Raw genomic sequence first — 22,231 nt, 5'->3', positions numbered from 1 at the left:
ATACTTAGATTATATCTATTCTGTTCAAATACCCTCTCTTATTCCTCTCCCTTCTTTCCCTAGTCCTTTTTCTCTAAGAGTCTTCCTTCTATTCTTTTTTAATTTAATTTAATTTTTTTACTCTCCACATATGTGAAGTGGCTTCTTTTAAAGATAAAAGAAAAGTTTAAGGACCTGGTGGTGCAATGGTAGCATGTCTGACTCCAAGAAAAGTTTATTAGAAGAGAAATATGACAGAGTACAAGAGCATGCAGCCTTGATATGCCATGCAGAAGAGAGCAGTTGAGTCTATTCTACCATCTTGACCGCTTCAGCCATTTTCTTCCTTGCAGAGGTTGGTCTTGGATTAAAAAGTGAGAACTGAAAGTCTTTGTGATGGGTGGATCTCCTTTTCATTTTCTGTAGGTGTTTGATGTACAACATGATATTATTGTTCCAAGTTTGTCTTATTTGGCTTAAGTGATCTCTAGCTTCATCCATTTACTTACAAATGACCTGATTTCTTTTTTTTATTTAATGTCTAAACAATTCTCTGTTGTGAATACAGACCACATTATCTGTATCCTTTTATCCTGTGGCACTTAGGCTGATTCCCTATCTTGGCTGTTGGAAATAGTACCATTATAAACAGCTTAATGGATGAAAATATTTTCTTTTTCAAAAGAAAGAAAATAAGAATCTTGTGTGTGTGTGTGTGTGTGTGTGTGAGAGAGAGAGAGAGAGAGAGAGAGAGAGAGAGAGAGAGAGAGAAAGAGAGAGAGAGAGAGAGAGAGAGAGAGAGAGAGAGATAGTCCAGAAGCTTGAACCCAAGGGCTGTCCTTGAGCTTCTGTTCTCAAGACCAGTGCTCTACCACTTGAGCCACAGCTCCACTTCTGGCTTTTCCTACTCAGGCTGGCTTCTAACCATGATCCTCAGAACTCAGCCTCCTGAGTAGCTAAGATTATAGGCATGAACCACTGGTGCTGGGTGAGAAGAACTATTTTATCTTTCCCACACAGAGTGTTTTCACCCTAATCTTCACATAACCACTCTGCTTTTCTTCCTGAATAGAGAATTTTCTCTGATTGTGGTCCCCACCCCAGTGGTAGTTGTGACTTGTCAGAAATCTAGCTTGTGAGCTCTGCCAGAGATCCACCAGATTGGGAACTCTGAGGTGTGGTACAGTTCTCTGTTTAAGAAGCCCTACAAGAAACCCTGACAGTAACTCAAATTTGAGGGCACTGCCAGCAATGCCATCCATCTGTGGTTTACGCTAGTATAATTGGGAGCTTTTAAAAGTTTCTGATAGGCAGGTCTCACATTCAAGCCAGTTAAATCAGATGATCTGGGTGATAGGACTGAGCTTCCCAGGAGGTCCACCATGAGAGACTAGGTACCTTGTCTTCTTTGCAGAGGCCACAGCATCTGCACAATTCAGACCCTTAGGTCCCCAGGATCTGCATTATAAGATCTCCATGTAATACCTGCTTGCCTTTTCATAAGATACCTTGGTTGGACTGTTTTGTAGGCAGCATTTGATTATGTTTTCTTGGTAGGCCTAGGGGATCAAACTCAGGGCCTCTTGTCTGGTAGGCAAGTGCTCTAACACTGAGCTGATTTGTGTGTGTGTGTGTGTGTGTGTGTGTGTGTGTGTGTGTGTGTGTGTGTGTGTTGTGAGTGCACGCGCATGCTGACTTTACCACTTGAGCTGCAGCTCTACTTCCAGCTTTTTGCTGGTTTATTAGAGATAAGAGTCTCACAAACTTTCCTGCCTGTGCTGGCTTTGAACCATAATCCTCAGATATCAATCTGCTGAGTAGCTAGGATTACAGGCATGAGCACTGGTGCCTGGTCATAGCCCTGATTCTTTAGTGGTATGATGGATAGGCATGTAGTATAGACACTGTATTCCTGTGGTGTTACCTCTCAGTGTGATGAGTGATCGTCTATCATCTTTTTCTTAACAGGACACAACAGACTATGTTGCCTATGTAGCCAAGGACCCTGTGAATCGCAGAGGTAAGCAGACTTGGTCCTCATAATCATTCATTCAAGTACAGCTAGGTTTCATTAGCCCTGAGTAGCAGGTGTTCCTCATTATCTCAGCTTCTGCCACCAAATGAGCCTGTCTCACATGATATTACCAAGGGTAATGGAGGTTTGCAAGGGCAGCACATCACCTGGTTCAGTTAGATTTGAGACACAGATTTATACACACACACACACACACACACACACACACACACACACACACACACACACCTGTATTCAGATGGCTATGGTTTTACATCTGACTTATAGAGCAGCCTTCATGGGTGCTGTGATACTGTACCTGTGACATTGTGTATCTGAAAGATTCCACACTTGCCTATCCTCCTTTCTGGCTTCTGCTCTTCTTTTGTGCTTACTGTCCTGTCTCCTGCGCCTGAGGCCACCTCCACCTCCAAGTGCAGGGGAGATTGTCCCTGATACCCCTTTAAGCCTCCAGGGTTTGATGGGAGAGAGGCATTTGTAAACCCAAAAGCCTATTGGAAGGAAGAGGAGAGCTGGTGGTTTGACTAAGACTAAGGAGGGTTACCCTGGCATACTATCTCAACAATGGAAGTTCATTAATGAAAAGCACCAATAAAATTCATAACAATTCAATGCATCACTTCCTTCTGTTCCCAACCCTTCCATTCCTTCCAGCCACCATCCCAGGGGCTGCTGACTTCCCAGTTGAATTGCAAAATTTTAAAAAAGGAGTGCTCACTTCAGCAGCACATAGACTAAAAGTGGAACAATACAGAAAAGATTAGCATGGCCCCTGCACAAGGATGACACACGTTTGTGAAGTGTTCCATATTTTTCTAAGTTATTTCGAAAAAAAAAAAAAAAAAGGAGCTTTGCACTGCTGGCTCATGCCTGTAGTCCTAGCTACTCTGGAAGCTAAGATTTGAAGATCTCAGTTCAAAGCCAATCTGGCAGAAAAATCTGTGAGACTCATCACTAGTTAACCACCAAAAAGCCAAAAGTAGGGCTATGGCTCAAATGGTAGAGCACCAGTATCGAGTACAAAAAGGACAATGCTCAAGCCCCAGTACTGGCACACACACACACACACACACACACACACACACAATTATATCAACACATATGTTCTCCTTCTTTTAATATTTCGATTAATGAGACTTTACATTCTGTTTTGTCACACCCCCTCATATCTTGGACACATTTTCATACAAACCAATCAATTAACCTGCAAGGTAGAACTCACCTCCCAATGGGGAAAGACTTCTGTAAATCCTTCCTTTATTCTTAAGTCTTTCTTCAACATGGTGCAGTGTGACTCTTAAGAGACTGTTTCAGAGCAAGAGAGATAGGTAATATGCCAGTGGACCATTGTGATTTCTCCTCAACCTGACTGGAAAGTTTGCATTCCTATTTAAGTAAATGTGAGGACCATTTTCCCTCTGGGTTTTTGCTGAGCCTGGGTTAAGGAGCAGTGAGGGGGAGTCTCTCAAGTCTCTCAGTGATGCTTCAGGTTGAAGATCACAAGATCATACTGTTTGTCCTTCCCAGGCAAGCTCAAGATTGTCATATGCCACAATTTGGGTTGCGTTGGGGGACAGAAAGGGAGTTCCTGTAGCTGAGATAATGCATGTTATAATATGGTAACTTCCTGTTCTGCAACTGTCACTTCCCAACAGAGATGGGGCAATTAGAAAGCTTTGAAGTACAGTATATGCAGGGGAGAATTCCAATTAGCCTACAGTGTAACAAAATGACCATCAGGAAACTGGAACTTGAGGTATGAGGGCAGGAGACAAGGTCAAGGGGAGGGTGTAGAGATAAATGAGATGAATGAAGAGAAGGGTGGAAAAATACAGTCATAATATTTAAGGTATATGTATGGAAACAGAACTAGGAAAACAGAGTATGGCTGGAGTTGGAAGACATAGAGAAAATGATGAAAAGGGTGACATTGATTAAGATGTTATACTCATAAACTGACATGTTGAATTGAAACTCCTTTGTCCAATGATTCAAAGATAATAATAATAATAACAATAACAATAATATAAAGTTTTGAGTGGAGAAGAGAATTCAGCGGAAAGTTCTGCTATTCAGGGAGTGGCCATCTAGGGTAGGCCTGGGACTCGGGAGCAGAGAAGGATCTGCTGATGGATGTAGCCTACTGATCTTTTCTGCCAAGTACTAGGTGTAAAGGTAGAGCCAACTTGGACCCATTCGACCAGTCCATGTGCCAGCCAAAGACCACTGGCCAACCCCCACTGATGCCACAGAGACACATGAGCTGAGCCCTGCCTGACCCATTTTACATCAGGAAATATAATAAAATAGTTGTCATTAGGCCACTAAGCATGGAGTAGTGGAAGACAAGTGTAAGCGTACCCCAGTCAGTATTGTACATACAGGCCTGGCAAAGCTCAGACTGCTTTCTACAACACAGCACTGTGGACTGGGGATTCAAATGCAGGTGCTTATTTCTCACAGCTCTGGAGGCTGGAAACTGAACCTCGAGGTCAAGCAGACCTGAGGCCCAGAGAAGGCTCTTCCTGGCTTGTCGATGGCCCCTTCTTGCTCTGTTTTTCACATAGTGGACAATGGACAAGAGAGTTCTTTTTTTTTTTTTTTTTAGGGGGGAGGGCATCTTCTATCAGGAAACTGAGCCCAGTCCTGAAGGGCCTACCCTCCATCCATCTGGACAGCAGGACTTTCAAAAGGGAAGCTCTGGGCTCCGTGAGACCGAACATGGGGGCAAGCGGTGCTCTGGAAGGCAATGTCTTTTCTTCTGGAGTTGGTTGGCACTGCTTCCGGAGCCAGCTCAGGTTCAACAGTGTGGGACGGTGCATAGCCTTTGCAGAGAAGAGTGACAAGGAAATTGCAGCCATCGATGTTGTCTGTCATGTTTCTGTTGCCCACACTGGGGAGGCCCAGGCAGGAAATTCTGTTAAATAATAAAAAGCCTACAGTGGAGGTGTGGCTCAAGTGGTACAGCCTTGAGTTTAAGCCCTAGTATGGGCACAAAACAATATAATTTAAAAATTGTATGTAATTTTTAGTTTACATATAATAAAGCCACCCTACTGTGCAATAGAACCCTAGAATTTATTCCTACCTAACTCTACTTCTGTGTTTGTTTACTAATCCCCTATCAGATATATTTACAGTGTGTATTGTGGTATTTTGACAAATTTCTCTAATATGTAATGATCAAATCAGGATAATTAACATTTCTATCATTCACCATTTCCTTCAGTAAGAATATTTAAAATTCTTCCCTCCTGGGAAAGTAGCTCAGTGGTAGAGTACTTGCTTTGCATGCATGAGGCCCTGGGTTCAATTCCTCAGCACCACATAAGCATGAAAACCAGAAGTGGTGCTGTGGCTCAAGTGGTAGGGTGCTAGCCTTGAGCAAAAGAAGCTCAGAGCTAGTGCCTAAGTCCTGAGTTCAAGCCTCAGGACTAGCAAAAAATAAAAATCTTTCCTCCTCCTCCTCCTCCTCCTCCTCCTCCTCCTCCTCTTCCTCCTCCTCCTCTTCTTCCTCCTCTTTTTGTAGGTTATTAGAAATAAGAGTCTGATGGACTTTTCTGCCTGGTCTGACTATGCAATCCTCAGCTCTCAGCTTCCTAAGTAGCTAGGATTACAGGCGTGAACCACCACACCTGACTAGATCTCAGCCTCTTGAGCAGCTAGGATTACAGACATGAGCCACTGGTTCTCTGACTTGAGACACAGATACACACACACACACACACACACACACACACACACACACACACACACACACACAAGAACCTGTAATTTTCACCAACAATATCTCTGAGAAGTGCTTATCTTCCATCATCACTGGAGGGGCCTCTGGGAGAAAGACCCATGTACAAAGTAAAAAAGAATCCTCTGCCTCTTTCTCCCCCTGTTTTCTGCAAGGAGCTCTTGATTGACAGGCTACCAATTCCCATATCTGTCTCTGTCTCTCCCAGCTTGCCATATTCTGGAATGCTGTGATGGGCTGGCTCAAGATGTCATCGGCTCCATCGGACAAGCCTTTGAGCTCCGCTTTAAGCAATACCTGCAGTGTCCTTCCAAGATTCCGGCTCTCCAGGACCGGTGAGTTGAGCAATTCTATCATCTGCAAAGCTTCTCTGTGTTCTATGAGATCTTTCCTTTTTAGGACCATCTCTCAGACTGCAGGCAGACCTATCCAGCTCATCAGACACTTGGTTGTTGCTGGGCTATGGCACTGCAAACAGACAGATGGAGACCAGAGTATGGATGATGCCTTCAGACATTTTCTTGAAACTATAGTATTGGTAGTCAAGGTTACCAAGAAAAAAAAAGAAGAAAAACAACTTCACTGTGCGATTTTGGTCATTCTGTTCCTTCTGAAGCCATGTGATTTTTCCCCCCATATGTCACCTGCTGGGGCTATGTCAACACAGTTCTAGGTATCCCATTGTCTTTGTCACATTTAGGTAAAGTCCTGTTACAAAAGAAGCTCCCAGTGGTTCCAGTGCCATTGCTTCAGGGCCTCTGTGACAGAACAGCTTTGGGACTTTTGTGTCTGCTGTGTGGCTCTGGGCAAGTTCCTTAAATTCTCTGACTCTTGGCAGCTTTGACTGTAAAATAGGAATGACACCTGGTGACAGCAGTTTTAATGAAAAAGAATAGTGAATGTCAACAGCAGTTAGGAGCTACTTAGTTTATTACAATATTCAGAATCTGCCATTGCATTTGCATATTTATAAGAATAGTCCATGTAGCAAAACACTAAAAAAAAAACACCCCAAAAACCCACTTCTGGCTCTACTGGGCGCTGGTGTCTCATGCCTTTAATCCTAGCTACTCAGAAGGCTGAAGTTCAAAGCCAGTCTGGCTAGACAAATCCAAGAAACTCTTACCTCTAATTAGACATAAAAAAAAACAAAACTAGAAATGTTTCTTGGCTCAAGTGGTAGAGTGCCAGCCTTGAGTAAAAAAAAGCCAAATGAAAGCGTGAGGCTCTGAGTTCAATGCCCAGAGCTGGCACAAACTATGTTAATAAACAATTAATAAATTAAATTAAAAATAAAAAGTATTGTAGGTTTTTTGTTTTGTTTTGTTTTTTTGGGGCCCTGTCGTGGGGCTGAACTCTGGGCCTGGGCACTGTCCCTCAGCTCTTCAGCTCAAGACTAGTGCTCTACCACTTGAGCCACAGCGCCACTTCCGCTTTTTTTCTTTTTGCTTATGTGGTGCTGGGGAATCGAACCCAGGGCCTCATGCATGCAAGGCAAGCGCTCTACCACTGAGCCACCTTCCCAGCCCCATATTGTAGGTTTTTTGGTGTTCTTTTTGTGATTTTGTTTGTGTTCTGTCCTTGATGAAGCACTTCATGAAAATCTGTTATAGTGATGTGTTCACTGCAAATAAATTTTCTCTCTCTTTTTTTTTTTTTTGCGGGTCGTGGGGCCTGAACTCTGGGCCTGGGCGCTGTCCCTCAGCTCTTCAGCTCAAGGCTAGCGCTCTACCACGGGAGCCACAGCGCCACTTCCAGCTTTTTCCATGTATGTGGTACTGAGGAAACGAACCCAGGGACTTATGCATGCAAGGCAAGCACTCTACCACTGAGCCACCTTCCCAGCCCTAAATTTTATTTCTCTTAGCTTTACTTTGTACTCCCAACTGGTAAAGTGACACTCCATAAAATAATCTTGAAGCCACTTCTTCTTTTGTCTTTGATTTGAAATTTACTTGTGTAATGTGTGAACACTATCACCTTCAAAATCTGGAGCAAGCTTTTTTTTGAGATAATTAAAATACAATTCTTGCTTAGAGACAAGTATGTAAAGAATAAAACAACAGTTGATTGCATTAATTAGTGAATTTAATATACATATTTATGACTAGAAAGAATACTAAAATATAAATGAGACACAGTTATTTATAACACATGTTACAAACTATTAGCTTTACTACAGAAGAGGTTTTCTTTGAGTAGTTCTGCTTAAGATTCAAGAAACATGAACCAAAGACATAATAGTAAGTTCTAACGTAAGAAATACAAATGTTTAATAAATGTAGAAGCTGTTAAGTGAGTTTAGCAATTGAAGTTTGAAAATTACAGTAAATAAACATCATTTATATCCTTTTTGGTAGAGTGCTTGAAAATTTTAATTGAAGTATCAATTTTTTGTTTTGTTAACCCAGCAATCCCTCTCATCAATATGTATAGAAGACACACACACACACACACACACACACACACACACACATACACACTCTTATACACACACATATCCAGAACCTATCCAGAACCTTTTTATTGGTAATAAGAGAAGCTTCAATAAAATATGCAATTATAGCTAATTGGAAAGTCTACACAATAGAATACTAGCCATTAAGTGTTATTTAACAAAAATGTGGATATGCTTACCATATAATGCACTCCAATTGTCTACTTGAATGTTTTCCCTCAACAGTTTGTTTCCTATGAATGTGCTAGGAAATGGAGATTCCCTCTTACTCCCAGCCAGCTGCACTTCCCCTTATCTGATACTTGGTATGTTACACAATTCTGAGATATTTGCTCTAGGATTCACAGAGATAGTATGCCATTGCCATCTAAACATCAACTTGTCATTGAGGTTACTACAAAAAAAGCAATCATTAAAATTCTCAGAGAAGGGGCTGGAATGTAGCTTGGTGATAGAGTGCTTGCCTAGCATGCATGAAGCCCTGGGTTCAATTCCTCAATACCACATACAGAGAAAAAGCCAGCAGTGGCACTGTGGCTCAAGTGGTAGAGTGCTATCCTTGATCAAAAGAAGCTCAGGGACAGTGCCCAGGCCCTGAGTTCAAGCCCCAGGACTAGCAAAAAAAATTCTCAGAGAAACTTTTCTCAGTTAGAAATCAGAAAATAGAAAGTTTTCTTAGTACTAGATATAGCAAGCATATTTCTACAAGAGAAAAATATTACAGAGGTTTTACATACATTGATACCTACATAAAAGCTGAACCCAATATAATTTTGAGTTTCCAGAATTAAACAGAAAATAAAATGCAGTTGCTGAATTTAGCAGTGAAGAGGCTTTATACTCTCATGACAAAACACAGACTGAAAATTGGAATGCTTAAACTGACTTCTGACTCAATCTGTAACAGGCATAATTCATTTTATAAGTTATTCTAGAACAGCCATAATCAGTTTGAACCAATCTCATCTCCAACTACAAAATTTAGCAAGTAGGAATTGCCTGAAATAATTATTTCTATGTATAAGCCTATGCAATGTGGATAATATTGGATAGCCTAAAATGCTATATACTAGTGGATGATGTTATAGTAATTTAAATGGAAATATTCTCTATGCTATCATATCATGTCTTTTATTATTAATGATAATTATAAAATTTTGATTTTATTTACATTGCTTTGTAGAAATTCAGTTAGTATAGTAGTATATTATTGATATAAGCATATTATATAATACATTGCATTATAAAATTATATATAATATGTATGCAATGTATGATGAATATGTATATACACACATATACACTATATATATTATTGTAATATTTTTCAAAATGTCTAATATGGAGCTCAGAAGACATTTTTGGGAACAGTGCTTTAATTTTCTAAAAACAATAAAAGTAACATTAAGTCTAACATGTTTATTGTGTACCTAACTGAAATATATTTCTGAACCATACAATCCAATAGAAGTAACATATTATGACTGATCACATCATTTTCACATTGAAAATATTTAAATTAAATGTTTCTAGGAAGTGTCATAGCTTTGTTGGAATTAGGTCATGTAAGAAAACTGTACCTTCATGTACATAATTTGCAACCAAATCAGGAAGTCTCAAGAGTTATACCCTTCTCCAAAAACATTTTTTTATCTTTTAAAACAAATTTTACAGTATATGGCTCCTTCAATAACAACAACAATCTAATATTCATACTATGAATAGTCTTGGGGAAGGCTAGGCCTTTGACATGAAGTAACAAAGATGTATGTTATAATATAGAAATAATTTGTGATTTCAAAGTGTTAATTTTTGTTACTTTTCGACTGACTGCATGTGTTAAGCCGCTATCATTAAGGCTTCTTTCATTTCCCTTCTCCTTTGCTTCTTTCTGGAAAGAGACTCCATTTCTTTTCTTCATCCCTTGGAATATTTCCTTTATCTCATTGTTTTGGAGGCACTTGTGAAGGGCTCACTAGTCCCAGTTGATGGACAGTTCAGCAAGCACAGACAGTTCAGGAAAACTGTCTAAGGAGGGTTGGAGACTGAACATGATCAAGATCCAGATGGTCCTGGTCTGACAGTCAACACACTTCTTCATCTATGTGTGATGGAGAGGTGGCCATTGAAAGAGTTCATTTATCTACATGGATTACTAGGATAAATCTAAAAAATTTGATAGAGTGGCAAAAAGCAAGTTACAGAAGTTACATCTTGAAAAGCACCTAACAGTTGTTATGTATCATTTATAGTTCCATACAATTTTAGAGGGAAGATGGAAATATCAATTAATGTTACATATCACCTTCAGAGTAGCCAAGGAGGCAATAAGGTAGAAGGATGGTTGGCTTTAAACTGTATTTGTCAAATGTATTTCCCCCTTAACACTTTATAATGAAAAATGTTCCAGTAGACATAATGAATTTACAGTGAACATCTATAGATCCATCTCTAGAGCCTACCAATCACATTTGGCTGTATCACCTATATATCTATCCAGCCAAAGGAAATTTGACAAATTTCCCTTGCATTCTTCCTTCCTCCTTCCTTTCCTCTTTTTCTTCCTGTCTTTCATCTTTCCTTCCATCTCTCTCACTTCCTCTCTCTCCTTTCCTCCCTCATTTCTTTTCCTCTCTCCCTACCACCCTTCTTTCCCTCCTTATTTTCTTCCTTTTTTGTTGTTCCATGAAAATCTTTTTTTTCTTGAAAGAAAGAAAGCCTAGAGCAGAGCAAAATGTTAAGTAATATGGCTTTAATGTCAGTGGTGGACATCCAGGTGTCTTTAAATTTTATTATGACAATCTTCTGTATTCCTGAAACATTGCATTAAAGTCAAGTAAATGCTGTTACAAACTAGACAAAAACTGGAAAGGGAGTTAATTCACTCTGCTTTTCTGCCAGTAGAGCTAAGCTATAAAGCCCTGTATAAAATACCTTGATGGTTTGGGGGGAAAGAAAGGGAAATAGGTAGGATCTAATCCACTGAGAACAACTTCAACCCTAAATGCAAGTATTCCTAGCACATGGTTTCTAAAACAGAAAACTGCACTGCCATTTTTCCTTAAGGTGGAGATGGGATTTAGGTGAGGAAGAAATGACTGGGACAATACTGGGGTCTACTGTCATATCCAGGAAACCTCAGTGAACAATGACTGGGGAACTTTCTTGGCTGGATTGATTACAGCTAGCACTTTCACTCGAGCCACACCTCCCATCCAGCATTTTGCTGGTTAACTGAAGATGAAGTCTGGTGGACTTTTCTTCCCAGACTGGCTCTGAACCATGATTCTCCAGGTCTCAGTGTCTGAGTACCTAAGATTACAGTCCTCAATACCAAAAGAAATTTAACACCCATTAGCAGCAACTTAGAATCCTTTTCTTCTCACTCAATCACGCTGTACTTTGTGTCTACATGGTTTGCCAGTTTTTGAGATTTGGTCTGATTTTTGTATCAAAGTATTACTGGCTTCACAGAGTTGGTTTGGAGGTATTGTCTTCTCTACTAGTTTTTAGAAGAGCTTGTAGAAAATTTTGATGATTTTCCTTTACATATTAGTTAGAATGCAGTAAGAAGCCGTATGATCTTGGCCCTTTCTTGGATGGTAAGCATCCCCTTTTCTTGATCAGAGTGTTCTATCTGTCTCTAGGTCTGGCTGGTATATTATGTTGCTCAAGTCCCCATTTCCCCACCAGTTGTTCTATTCTTGAAAGCTTCACGTCAATAGCTCTTAGTGTGATTGTTGAATTGTCTGTTCATCTCTTTTTTTTCCCGTAAGGTGTATCTCTCATATTTTGATTATGTTAATATCTTGGTTTTTGTTGTTGTTGTTTTGTTTTACGTTCTGGTCATGAGACTTGAATTAAGACCCCCGGACACTGTCCCTTAGCTTTATTTGCTCAAGGCTAGTGCTCTGCCACTTGAGCCACAGCTCCACTTCTGGCTTTTTGGTGGTTAATGGGAGATAAGAATCTTTTGGATTTGTCTGCCCAGGCTGTCAATAAACCTCGATCTTCAGATTTCAGCTTCCTAAGCAGTAAAGATTAGGTATGAGCCATTAGTGCCCAATCTAATCTCTGTTTTTTAATTGGAGTGTTTAATGGATTGATAATTATTAACAATAAGCCACATATTACCTAGCTTTTTTTTTCTTTTTTTGGTTGGTCTTGGGGCTTAAACTTTGGGCCTATGCTCTGTCCCTCAGCACTTCAGCTCAAGGCTAGCACTCTACCACTTGAGCCAAAGCTCCATTTCCAACTTTTTCTACTTATGTGGTGCTGAGGAATCAAACCCAGGGCCTCATGCATACAAGGCAAGCACTCTACCACTGAGCCACCTTCCCAGCTCCTTACCCAGCTATTTGATATTTTTTCTATACATTTTATGCCATTTTGTCCTGTTATTTCTCCATGACTATCTCCTTTGATATTAATTAATATCTTTTGAATGTGAAAGTCTAATTTGTTTGCTGTTTCTCTTACTTTTTCGTGGTACAGGGGTTTTTGAGCTTGGTAGACAGATATCCCCACTTAAGCCATATCTTCAGCCCTCTTTACTCCAATTGCTTCTGAGATAGGGTCTCATTCCTTCTCTCCCTAAGACTGGACTGTAGTCCTCCCATTTTTGCTTCTTACCATAGCTGGAATAAAAGGCATGTAGCATCACACCCAGATTTTTCTCTTGACTTAAGGACTTGAAAATGTAGATTTTATAAGATTATTTCTTTGTTGCTGTGTATGTCCCTCCCATGATATAACCCCTGCTTTCACTGTATTTGAGGTTGATATAATTTGTGGAGGGGAAGGGAAAAAACAAATCATTTAAATAGGGATACAGGTGGATCCATTGCAACAATGAGATATACAAGTTGTTATGTGGAAAAATGAACTTTACAACTTTGGTGGGGGGGGGGAGGATTGGATCGAGGGGTGTGGGGAGGATGGGAAGGGATGGGAAGGGGAAACAAAGGAGGAGGCTACAATGCTTGATAAGAAATGTACTCATTATCTTGCCCATGTAATTGTACCCCCTCTGTACAGTATTTTCACAATAAAAAAGAAAATGTAGATTTTTAATGCATATGCATCAGGTAATAAGTACATTTCTTTTTCAACCATGTCACATCCTTCCCTGGCTCTCTCCCAGTTTTTCCCTCCTGTCCCCACCCACAAGTTGTATAGCTCATTCTTGACATAATGTCTAGTGATTATCACTGCTGCATTTGTTTACCCTTGGTGCCCCCCTTTCTGTGCCCCTCTTACCCTCCCAAAACAGATGAGCTTATAAACAAGATAGAAGGTAAAGAAAGAAAAAACAGCAACAAAAAAGAAAACTCTTGTTTCCATTTCTTGGAGTTCATTTTAATAAATATTAGTTTATATGATCATGTGCACTTAGCTATTGAGCCTTTGTGATCCTCTCCTAACAATATCCTCTTTTGATCTCACTGTGTGAATGTCTAGAGTTCTGTAAATTTTATTGGTGTATTTCTTTCCTTTTATCACTCAGTGTGTGTACTTATAAATTTGTAGGCACATTCTAGTTACCACAAACGAGGAAAATCGTGCATCTTGTGTTTCTTTGGGTCTGGCTTGTTTTGCCTAATATAATTTTTTCCAAGTCTTTCCACTTCTATGGTACAATATCATTCTTTCAGATGGAGGAGCAGAATGCCATTGTGTACATATACCACATTGCAAATTTAGATTTTATTAGTGCTCATTAGTGATATGAGGGGGATTTCATTGTTACATCGCCACACATGTTTATACTGTATTTCGATCAATCTCATTACTCTCTAACACTCTCTCTGCTCCCTCTCTCTTCTCTCATAATGTTTTTTTAACCTGGCCTGGCTTGACCTGAAACTGTGATCCTCCTTATCTCAGCTTTCTGTATAGCTGGAATAAAAGGCACAAACCACAGAGCTTAGTTAAGATAGAGTCTGTGAACATTTCCCCTAGGCTGGCCTTAAGCCTTGGCCACAACGGAAACCACATTTATTCTCTTTTCAATTGCTGTTTTTTGTGATTGTGTGTTTTAGTGACTTTTGTGCACTAATTGTGTAAAGTTTCTAATTTTTTTGTCATACATATCCACTGATGGTCACTTGGTTAGCTATATTATATTGCCAGTGATTGGAGAGAGATTTCCTTAAATGTCTGAAACCACTAGGTCTTATTGTCTTTGCTGCTATGCGTGTATGTGTACATGTATGTGTGTGTACCTATGCGTGTGTGTGTGTGTGTGTGTGTGTGTGTGTGTGTGTGTAGACACTTCACTAACACAGCCAGGAAGTTAACAAGGTTGCCTGAGCCTTCACTTTAGCCCATGCAGAGCTCCAAGGTCAGTCAGAGGTGAGAACTTAGGACATTCCTGCATCTAACCTGGGCAGGCACACTGCCCTGGCCATGAGCATAGTCCATGCATTGTGTGGCCTTTTGGATCCTCAGAAACATGTGAAGGTTCTTAGCATCCCAGTAGAGAACGTATTTCCCAACTTTTCCTTTTCACCCTTTTGTTCGATCTATTGTTTGACCTGAAACTTAGCCACTATTTCGGTAGACCACATTTGTTTTGACACGTGCCCTGTGGAGGAGTTTTCCTCTTCTTCAAGCAAGCTCTGAATCAGGTCAAGTAAAGGCTACATTGGCAAATACAAAGAAATGATAACTGTTTTAAGGAGCAAGATATGCTAATTAGTCTGATTCCTCATCATATATTATATGTACACTCACATAATTATCATGCTGTACCCCATAAATATGCACAATTATTATGTGTTAAATAACTTTAAAAGGGCAGCTTTGGGAGTTGGGTCCTCTGAGATCAATTAGATAGGTGAATAATGCCAGCTCTCTGGGAATGGGGTGTTGATGGAGTTTCTTCGGTGGTCTCCTGGGTGCTGATTTTCACTGTGACTGAAGGTGGCTGACTTTCACAGTCATCCACAGAGATGGAAATAAGGTAACTTAAAATGCCACCATGGGCAGGGTGCTGGTGTCTCACACCTGTAATCTTAGCTATTAGGAGACTGAGATCCAGAGGATGGGAGTGCAAATCCATCCTAGACAGAAAAGTTTGTAATGCTCCATCTCCAATTAACCAGCAAAATGACAGATGGAAAGTGTGGTTCTAGTATTAGGGCACCAGCTAAGTGGGTAATCCAAGCAAGAGGGAGAGGCCCTGTAGCAGAAGAAAAGAAGAAAAATAAAAGTATAAAAAGAAGAATCACATTAGTACTGTTTTTAAAGGTCTAAAACAAACAAACAAAGAAACACCCCCTACACTGCTACAAGTTTCTGGTTAATTTCCATATTTCTGAGAAAATAAATCCTGATTAAGCTTTTCTCCGGCCAGCTTATTGCTACTTTCAATAGAGAGTTTTTAGGGATTCTTTTTTTAATCATATAAAACATTTATTTATTTTTTAATTTAGATTTTAATTTTATTGTCAAGGTGATGTATACAGGGGTTACAGTTACATGAGTAAGATAGTAAGTACATTCCTTGTCAAACTTGTTACCCCCTCCATCATTTTTCTCCCACTTTCCCTCCTTCCAGCCCCCCTCCCACCAAGTTGTACCGAACATTTCCAACATGTTGTCTTGTGAGTATCATTTTGCACTGGTTCCCCTTTTGTCCTTTGTCTCACCATTCTTTTGTTCCCCTTCTCTTCCCTAATTCAGATAAACATAAATTTAGGGGTTTTTAATCTGATATTTTTCTGTGATATCACTCAGGAAATATTGATTTTTAAATTGTTTTTGGTTTATTCTAATTTCATGACTTAGTACAATGTGCACTTTTGCACATTGAGGATCTAGTTTCCTTTGGGCAAAAAATAATTTCTTTCTCAATTAAAATCTACTTTTAAAAAAGCCTCGCTTCAAATATGACAGTGATTGGAACTTTAAATAAGGCAGAGACTTGGGTTGAAACAATCATGTTTTTTCACATATATCTAAGACATAGATGTCTGATGAAACAGTGACTAAATTATCTCTTCAATACTTTGCAATAAATTATCCTTTTCGATACTGTTACAAAATACTGAAGGCAGGCTAACTCTATAAAAGAAAGAGGTCTATTTAGCTCACCTGTTTAGAGGTGCAAGGGCCTGGTGCTGGCATATGCTGAGCTCTACTCAGGGGCCTCTTGAATGTATCACAAAATGCATGTGTGTGAGTGTAAGAGTGAGGGGAATATCACCTCTTGAAACAAGAAGCCAGAGAGAAACCAGGGTCCCACAATCCTTGCTGAAGCTGTTCATGGCCTCAACTGGCTATAGACGTCTTAAGGTTCCCGCTATCTCCCAGCACGGCCACTCTGAAAACAAAGTTTCAACACTGGAAGCTTGGGGTGACAGATTTTCATACCCGCACCATGTCCTAACCATAGCCAGCATTGACTTGATTTGCTGTCTCTGCCTCTAAGCTCCAGGTTTCCCAAAAGCCTTTGGTAATCTTTTAACAGGATGCAGAGTCTGGATGAGCCATGGACAGAAGAGGAGGGAGAGGGTCCAGACCACCCATACTACAATAGTATTCCCAGCAAGATGCCTCCTCCAGGAGGGTTTCTTGATGCTCGACTGAAAACCAGACCCCAGACCCCTGACACAGCCCAGGTAAGTCTTATACTTTTCTCAGAGGATAGAGGCTCACTGAACTTTATTGACACCTGTTTTTGTCCATTTGATTTCAGGCAGATAGTCCATTTAGTTTTTGATTCAATTGCTCATGAATTTTCTTTCCCTGGGTTTCATAAAATATCAAAAACCAAAGCTTAACACATCACAGTAGCCAAATGCTTTGGAATAATCATGTGATTCCTCACAAATGTCAGCTTCGTCTCAGAACAAGTACCAGCCTACCGTGATCTTTTTAGTTTTCTTTTTACGTGCCAGTCCTGGAGCTTGAACTCAGGGCCTGGGTTCTGTCCCTGAGTTATTGTGCTCAAGCCTAGTGCTGTACCACTTTGAGCCACAATGCCATTTCCAGCTTTTTGGTAGTTAATCGGATATAGGAGTCTCAAGGACTTTCCTGCCTGGCTGGCTTTGAACCACAGTCCTCATGTCTCAGCCCCCTGAGTAACTAGGATTTCAGGCGTGAGTCATTGATGCCCAGCCTTACTGTGATCTTAATGAGTGGAAGACATAATTCAAGGGTTTTAGGAGACTTGTGGTGCTTTGCATTATCTAAAAGGAGAGTGGATAGAGGCCATTGTAAGAAATTTTATACATTTCTTTATTTTATTCATTTCCCTTTCAATCCCCAAATTTCACTTTAACTTAAAACTGCTTTCTATAATTATTATACCTCTATTGTTTTTATTTTTTATATTTTGTCGGTCGTGGGGCTTGAACTCTGGGCCTGGACACTGTCCCTCAACTCTTCAGCTCAAGGCCAGCACTCTACCACTTGAGCCACAGCGCCACTTCCAGTTTTCTTGTGTTTTATTGGAGATAAGAGTCTCATGGAGTTTCCTGCCCAGGCTGGCTTTGAACCACGATCCTCAGATCTCAGCCTCCTGAGTAGATTATAGGCGTGAGCCACCAGCACCCGGTTTATACCTCAATTTTTTAAGAATGCTTTTCCTTTGCCTTTTCTGTGGTGTTGGGATTGAACCTAGAGCCTTATGCAAGTTAAGTATATACTCTACCATTTAGCTATACCTCCAATCCTGGCAATTTTTTAAACATTCAATGATAATACCATACATAAAAATAACAGCATAACAATGAAATCAAGGATCTAAGACTAAGAAGGAATTTTCTGCATTCTGAGTGGCTTTTTTTAAGTGTGGCTGTAAGTGCATGGACTGGGTGGAAAGTAGTATATAATTGATAGATGCCTTTTATTGAAATTCTTTTTCTTCTTTCCTTCTCTCTTTCTTTCTTTTCTTTTCTTTTATTTTTGGTGTGTGCCTGTATGGAGGCTTCAACTCTGAATCTGGGCATGCGTGTCCCTTAGCTTTTTCACTCAAATCTAGCAGTCTACCACTTGAGCCACAGCTCCACTTCCAACTTTTTGATTAACTGGAAATAATAGTCTCATGACTTTCCCACTTGAGCTGGCTTTGAACCATGATCTTCAGCTCTAAGCCTCCTGAGTAGCTAGGATTACAGCTATGAGTGTCCAGGCAACTGGCTAAAATACTTTTTTGGTGACTATATATGGACAAGTTCGGTATATTATTGCACTTGGAGAGATTCAGCTGTCATGATAACAAGGAGGATCCAAGTACAATTTCAATGGGGGTGCATCCTTCTCTCTTCCATACAAACTTACTTGCCAGCTATGGCAAGGTATGAGCCATAGCTAATGGCAACTATGAGGCATGAAGGGAAAATGAGGCGCAACCAAGGAGGCAGTTAACCTACCAACATCCCACCTGCTCTCCTATGGTTTTCAAAGTGTCTATATTGTGTCTGTAGTTTGCAGGAAAAGAGCAAACTTATTACCAGGGAAGACACTTAGGAGATACGTTTGGTGAAGACTGGCAGCCAACACCCATCAGGCAAGGTGAGAGGCAAGGTAAGAAACACACAATGCACTTATAACGTGTGATGCACACATCCGGTGGTGGGCCATTTGTCCACTTCCTGTGCCGTAGGAGAGAAAGCTCCTGCAAACATTTTCTGGGATTGGCACTACAGATTCCTGACTAGACCATAGAAGTCAGATGGCAGCATTCTGTCTTTGGGTGTCCATGGGCACACATTCTGCATTATCTCTTGCGGTGCTGGGTCTAGCTGAGACCTGCCAGCATTTAACATCCTGGAGAATAACCATCAAAAGACTTCCTCTGGCCAGACAACTCACTAGCCAGAACTGGCTGAGGAGCTCATATCCCAACAAGATCTTTCCCAGTTTTAGTTAGGAACTGAAGAAGCACCTCAGAAGTGGATTTTCTACTCAAATTCTATGTTCCCCAGCAAAGTGAGCCCCCCCAGGCTCCAGTGGCAACTTGTCTTGTTTTGCTTGATGCACTCCTCCTTATACTCCCCATACCTCAGGAGAAACAGACTCCTGCCCAGATTTGGGATTAATAGAACAGTAAGCACCATCAGTGTGGGTCTCTTACAGGCCCTGTGTACTTTTACAAGATATGTCTATGTCTTCGCAAATCTAATAACACATGCTTATTATATCACACCCTAAAAAGAATTTAGATGTAACCAAATCTAATTTAGATACAACTGTGTATTCTATATATGTATCTAATGTAGATATACCCCAATATAACTATGATAATCTATACAGTTAAGAACTATGAGCTACTCATGTCTCTACTTTCTAGTTACTAATATGCATGTGTATGTATTCCTTCCATAATATTATCTATTTATTTATCATCTGTCTACAAATCTATCATCTATCCATCTATTATCTATCATATATCTACTGACCTACCTAGATTTTTTTTACATCAATCTATCTACCAGTTATCTGTCTATCAAGCATCACTCTATCTATCCTTTAGGGACCCCTTTAAATTTTCACCTCCTCAAGAATTATCACCACTTTTTTTTCTTTCATGCGATTGTTTCTAACGCATTTATAAGATTATTTCTTCGTTGCTTTGTATGTCCCTCCCCCACAGTATAACCCCTGCTTTCACTGTATTTGATGTCAGTATAATTTGTGGAGAGGAAGGGGAAAAACAAGTCATTTAAATAAGGATACAGGTGGACCCATTGCAACAATGAGAAGTACAAGGCGTTATGTAGAAAACGAACTTTACAACTTTGGTGAGGGGGGGGAGGGGGAAATGTGAGGGGGGGCGGGGGGAGGATGGGAAGGGATGGGAGGGGATGGGAAGGGGAAACAAAGGAGGAGGCTACAATGCTTGATAAGAAATGTACTCATTATCTTGCCCATGTAATTGTAACCCCTCTGTACAGTATTTTCAGAATAAAAAATAAATAAAAATTAAAAAAAAGAATTATCACTATTTTTAATAGGTGGTCTGACAAAGCCCATTGGGTCTGGATGAGATGGATATATTCACTGCCTTATGAATATAAATTCAAGAACTTACTAGTTCAGTGTTAAGACCTATCTTGTCATTATAACTATTCATGCCAGGGAGCAAGTGACAATAAATTGTTCCACTTTTTCCTGTAAGTAAGAATTCTGTTTCTAGCTTTTCCCAATGAAAAGAAGATCCATACTGCTGACCTAGTCAATACAATGTGATGACCTGACTGAAGCTACCCGAGCCACAACTCAGCCTCAAAAATGTGATTGAAATAGCAAATAATGATTATGATTTTGCTAGAGGTACATTTTCACTATGAACTTGTCTTCTTTGCCTTATATCTATTAAAAATGCATTGAAATAACATATGCAGGTATATATAATCTATTTAAAATGTATTGAAATAACATACACAGATATATACATATATAACTATAAGATCAAAGAAGACATTATTTCTTCTGTTTGCTTTATGGTAAAATATTTTACATTTATTTAAGAATAGAACATTTGCATATATATTCTAGTTATCCCAGCTAGTAGAGAACAAGGAAATATAACAGGCTTAATCAAGGTAGAGTGAACTTAATACACATTCACTGTCCAGAACACAATACTCATAACTTGCACTAAGTTTCAAGCTCTTTTTCTTTTTTGTCCAAGACCAGGACGCAAACTTGGTACCCAACATTTTTGCTCATTGACCAGCACTGTACCAACTGAGCCATGGCTCCAACCTCTATTTTTTTTTTGGTCGGTCATGGGGCTTGAACTCTGGGCCTGGGCGCTGTCCCTCAGCTCTTCAGCTCAAGGCGAGCGCTCTACCACTTGAGCTACAGCGCCACTTCCATTAAGCTCTTTTTTAAAAAAAGTAACCACATTTTTCCAAAGAACAAATAAGAATACCCTTTATAAATTTGCCAGTAGATATTCTTCTAAATGAACATAAACTTGAATAATATCAAGATGTGTGTCCCTCAGTCCTACTCAGCACCTGCTGTCCTGGTCGATTGGAAGGTTAGGAAAGACAGACAAAAAGGATGGAGCTCTTCATCTTTTCCTTTTTGAAATTAGTTTGTAAACTTCAATTGTATTTATTTGTTTGTTTGGGGGGTATATTGTGTGAAGGGGCCTCATGCTCATGTGCTCTCATTTGTCTTTTTTGCTCAAAGCTAAAACTCTACTTTTTGAGCAATACCCCCACTTACAGCTTTTTGTTGGTTAATTGGAATTAACAGTCTCAGATTTGTCTACCTAGGCTGACTTAAGCTAAGAACTTCAGTTCTCAGCCTCTTGAATAGCTAGGGTTATAGTTGTAAAACTGTTTCTTTGCAGTACATACAACTGTGTAAACCACAAGTAATGGTTTCTAAGCAAGTATAGGTTATCCAGAAGCAGCATCTTAAACAGTAGAGAAAAGAGCAAAAGTAGGTTTAGGCTTTTTGAGGTGAGACTTCCTAGTAAAGTATTGTTAGCATGATACCATATTCTTACCCATTTACAGTGGTACTCACTGGTAATCCCAGTATTCAGGAGAGAAAGGTAAATTTGAGACAAGAATGTGCTATCTACTGAGTTCTAGGCCTATTGGGGCTACATAGCAAGACTTTGCCACAAAAAGAAAAAAAAAAGTCTTGAACTAACTCTGTCATCTGTACTAAGACAACAATAAAGTATCTAGAATGACTATATAACACAGTGCAAATGTATATGAAAACAGCATAAAGAAACCCATAAAAGCTGTTGGCTAAAAAGGAGATGGAGGTGAGAAAAGAGTAGAATCTGTGAGCCATAGTAATGAAAGCAGCTTAGTACTGACCCAAAAATATACTCAAGGACCAATGGAACAGAAGAACCTCAGACCCACAGTCATCTAATATTTGATAAGGAAGCCCAAAACATGGGAAAACTGGATGGCCACATGCAGAAAACTGAAACTTAGTCTCTATCAGTACTAACATCAATTCAAAATGGATCCAGGTCTTCAATATAAGACCTGAGACCATGAAACTACTACAAGAAGGAGTAGGAAAA

At 39.8% G+C, this 22,231-nt stretch overlaps 1 protein-coding gene and 1 non-coding gene across 2 annotated transcripts in view; both read left to right on the top strand.

The window, feature by feature from the left end:
* Shc3 (SHC adaptor protein 3) overlaps window positions 1–22,231 on the top strand; it is a 161,216-nt gene that overhangs the window by 107,815 nt on the left and 31,170 nt on the right. The window contains exons 6-9 of the mRNA XM_042686878.1: window positions 1,948–1,999; window positions 5,968–6,094; window positions 16,691–16,841; window positions 18,651–18,738. Of these exons, the coding sequence (XP_042542812.1) occupies window positions 1,948–1,999; window positions 5,968–6,094; window positions 16,691–16,841; window positions 18,651–18,738 (418 nt within the window). The remainder of the gene's footprint in view (window positions 1–1,947; window positions 2,000–5,967; window positions 6,095–16,690; window positions 16,842–18,650; window positions 18,739–22,231) is intronic.
* Window positions 2,725–2,829, top strand: LOC122113909. The gene has a single exon (XR_006148477.1). It is a non-coding gene; the product is annotated as a U6 spliceosomal RNA (small nuclear RNA).

The sequence above is a fragment of the Dipodomys spectabilis genome, unplaced genomic scaffold, assembly GCF_019054845.1.
Source record: "Dipodomys spectabilis isolate Male_0828 unplaced genomic scaffold, ASM1905484v1 ptg000098l, whole genome shotgun sequence".
Lineage (NCBI taxonomy): Eukaryota > Metazoa > Chordata > Mammalia > Rodentia > Heteromyidae > Dipodomys > Dipodomys spectabilis.
Note: the sequence above shows the minus strand (reverse complement) of the source record. Positions and strands in the feature narration are given on the sequence as shown.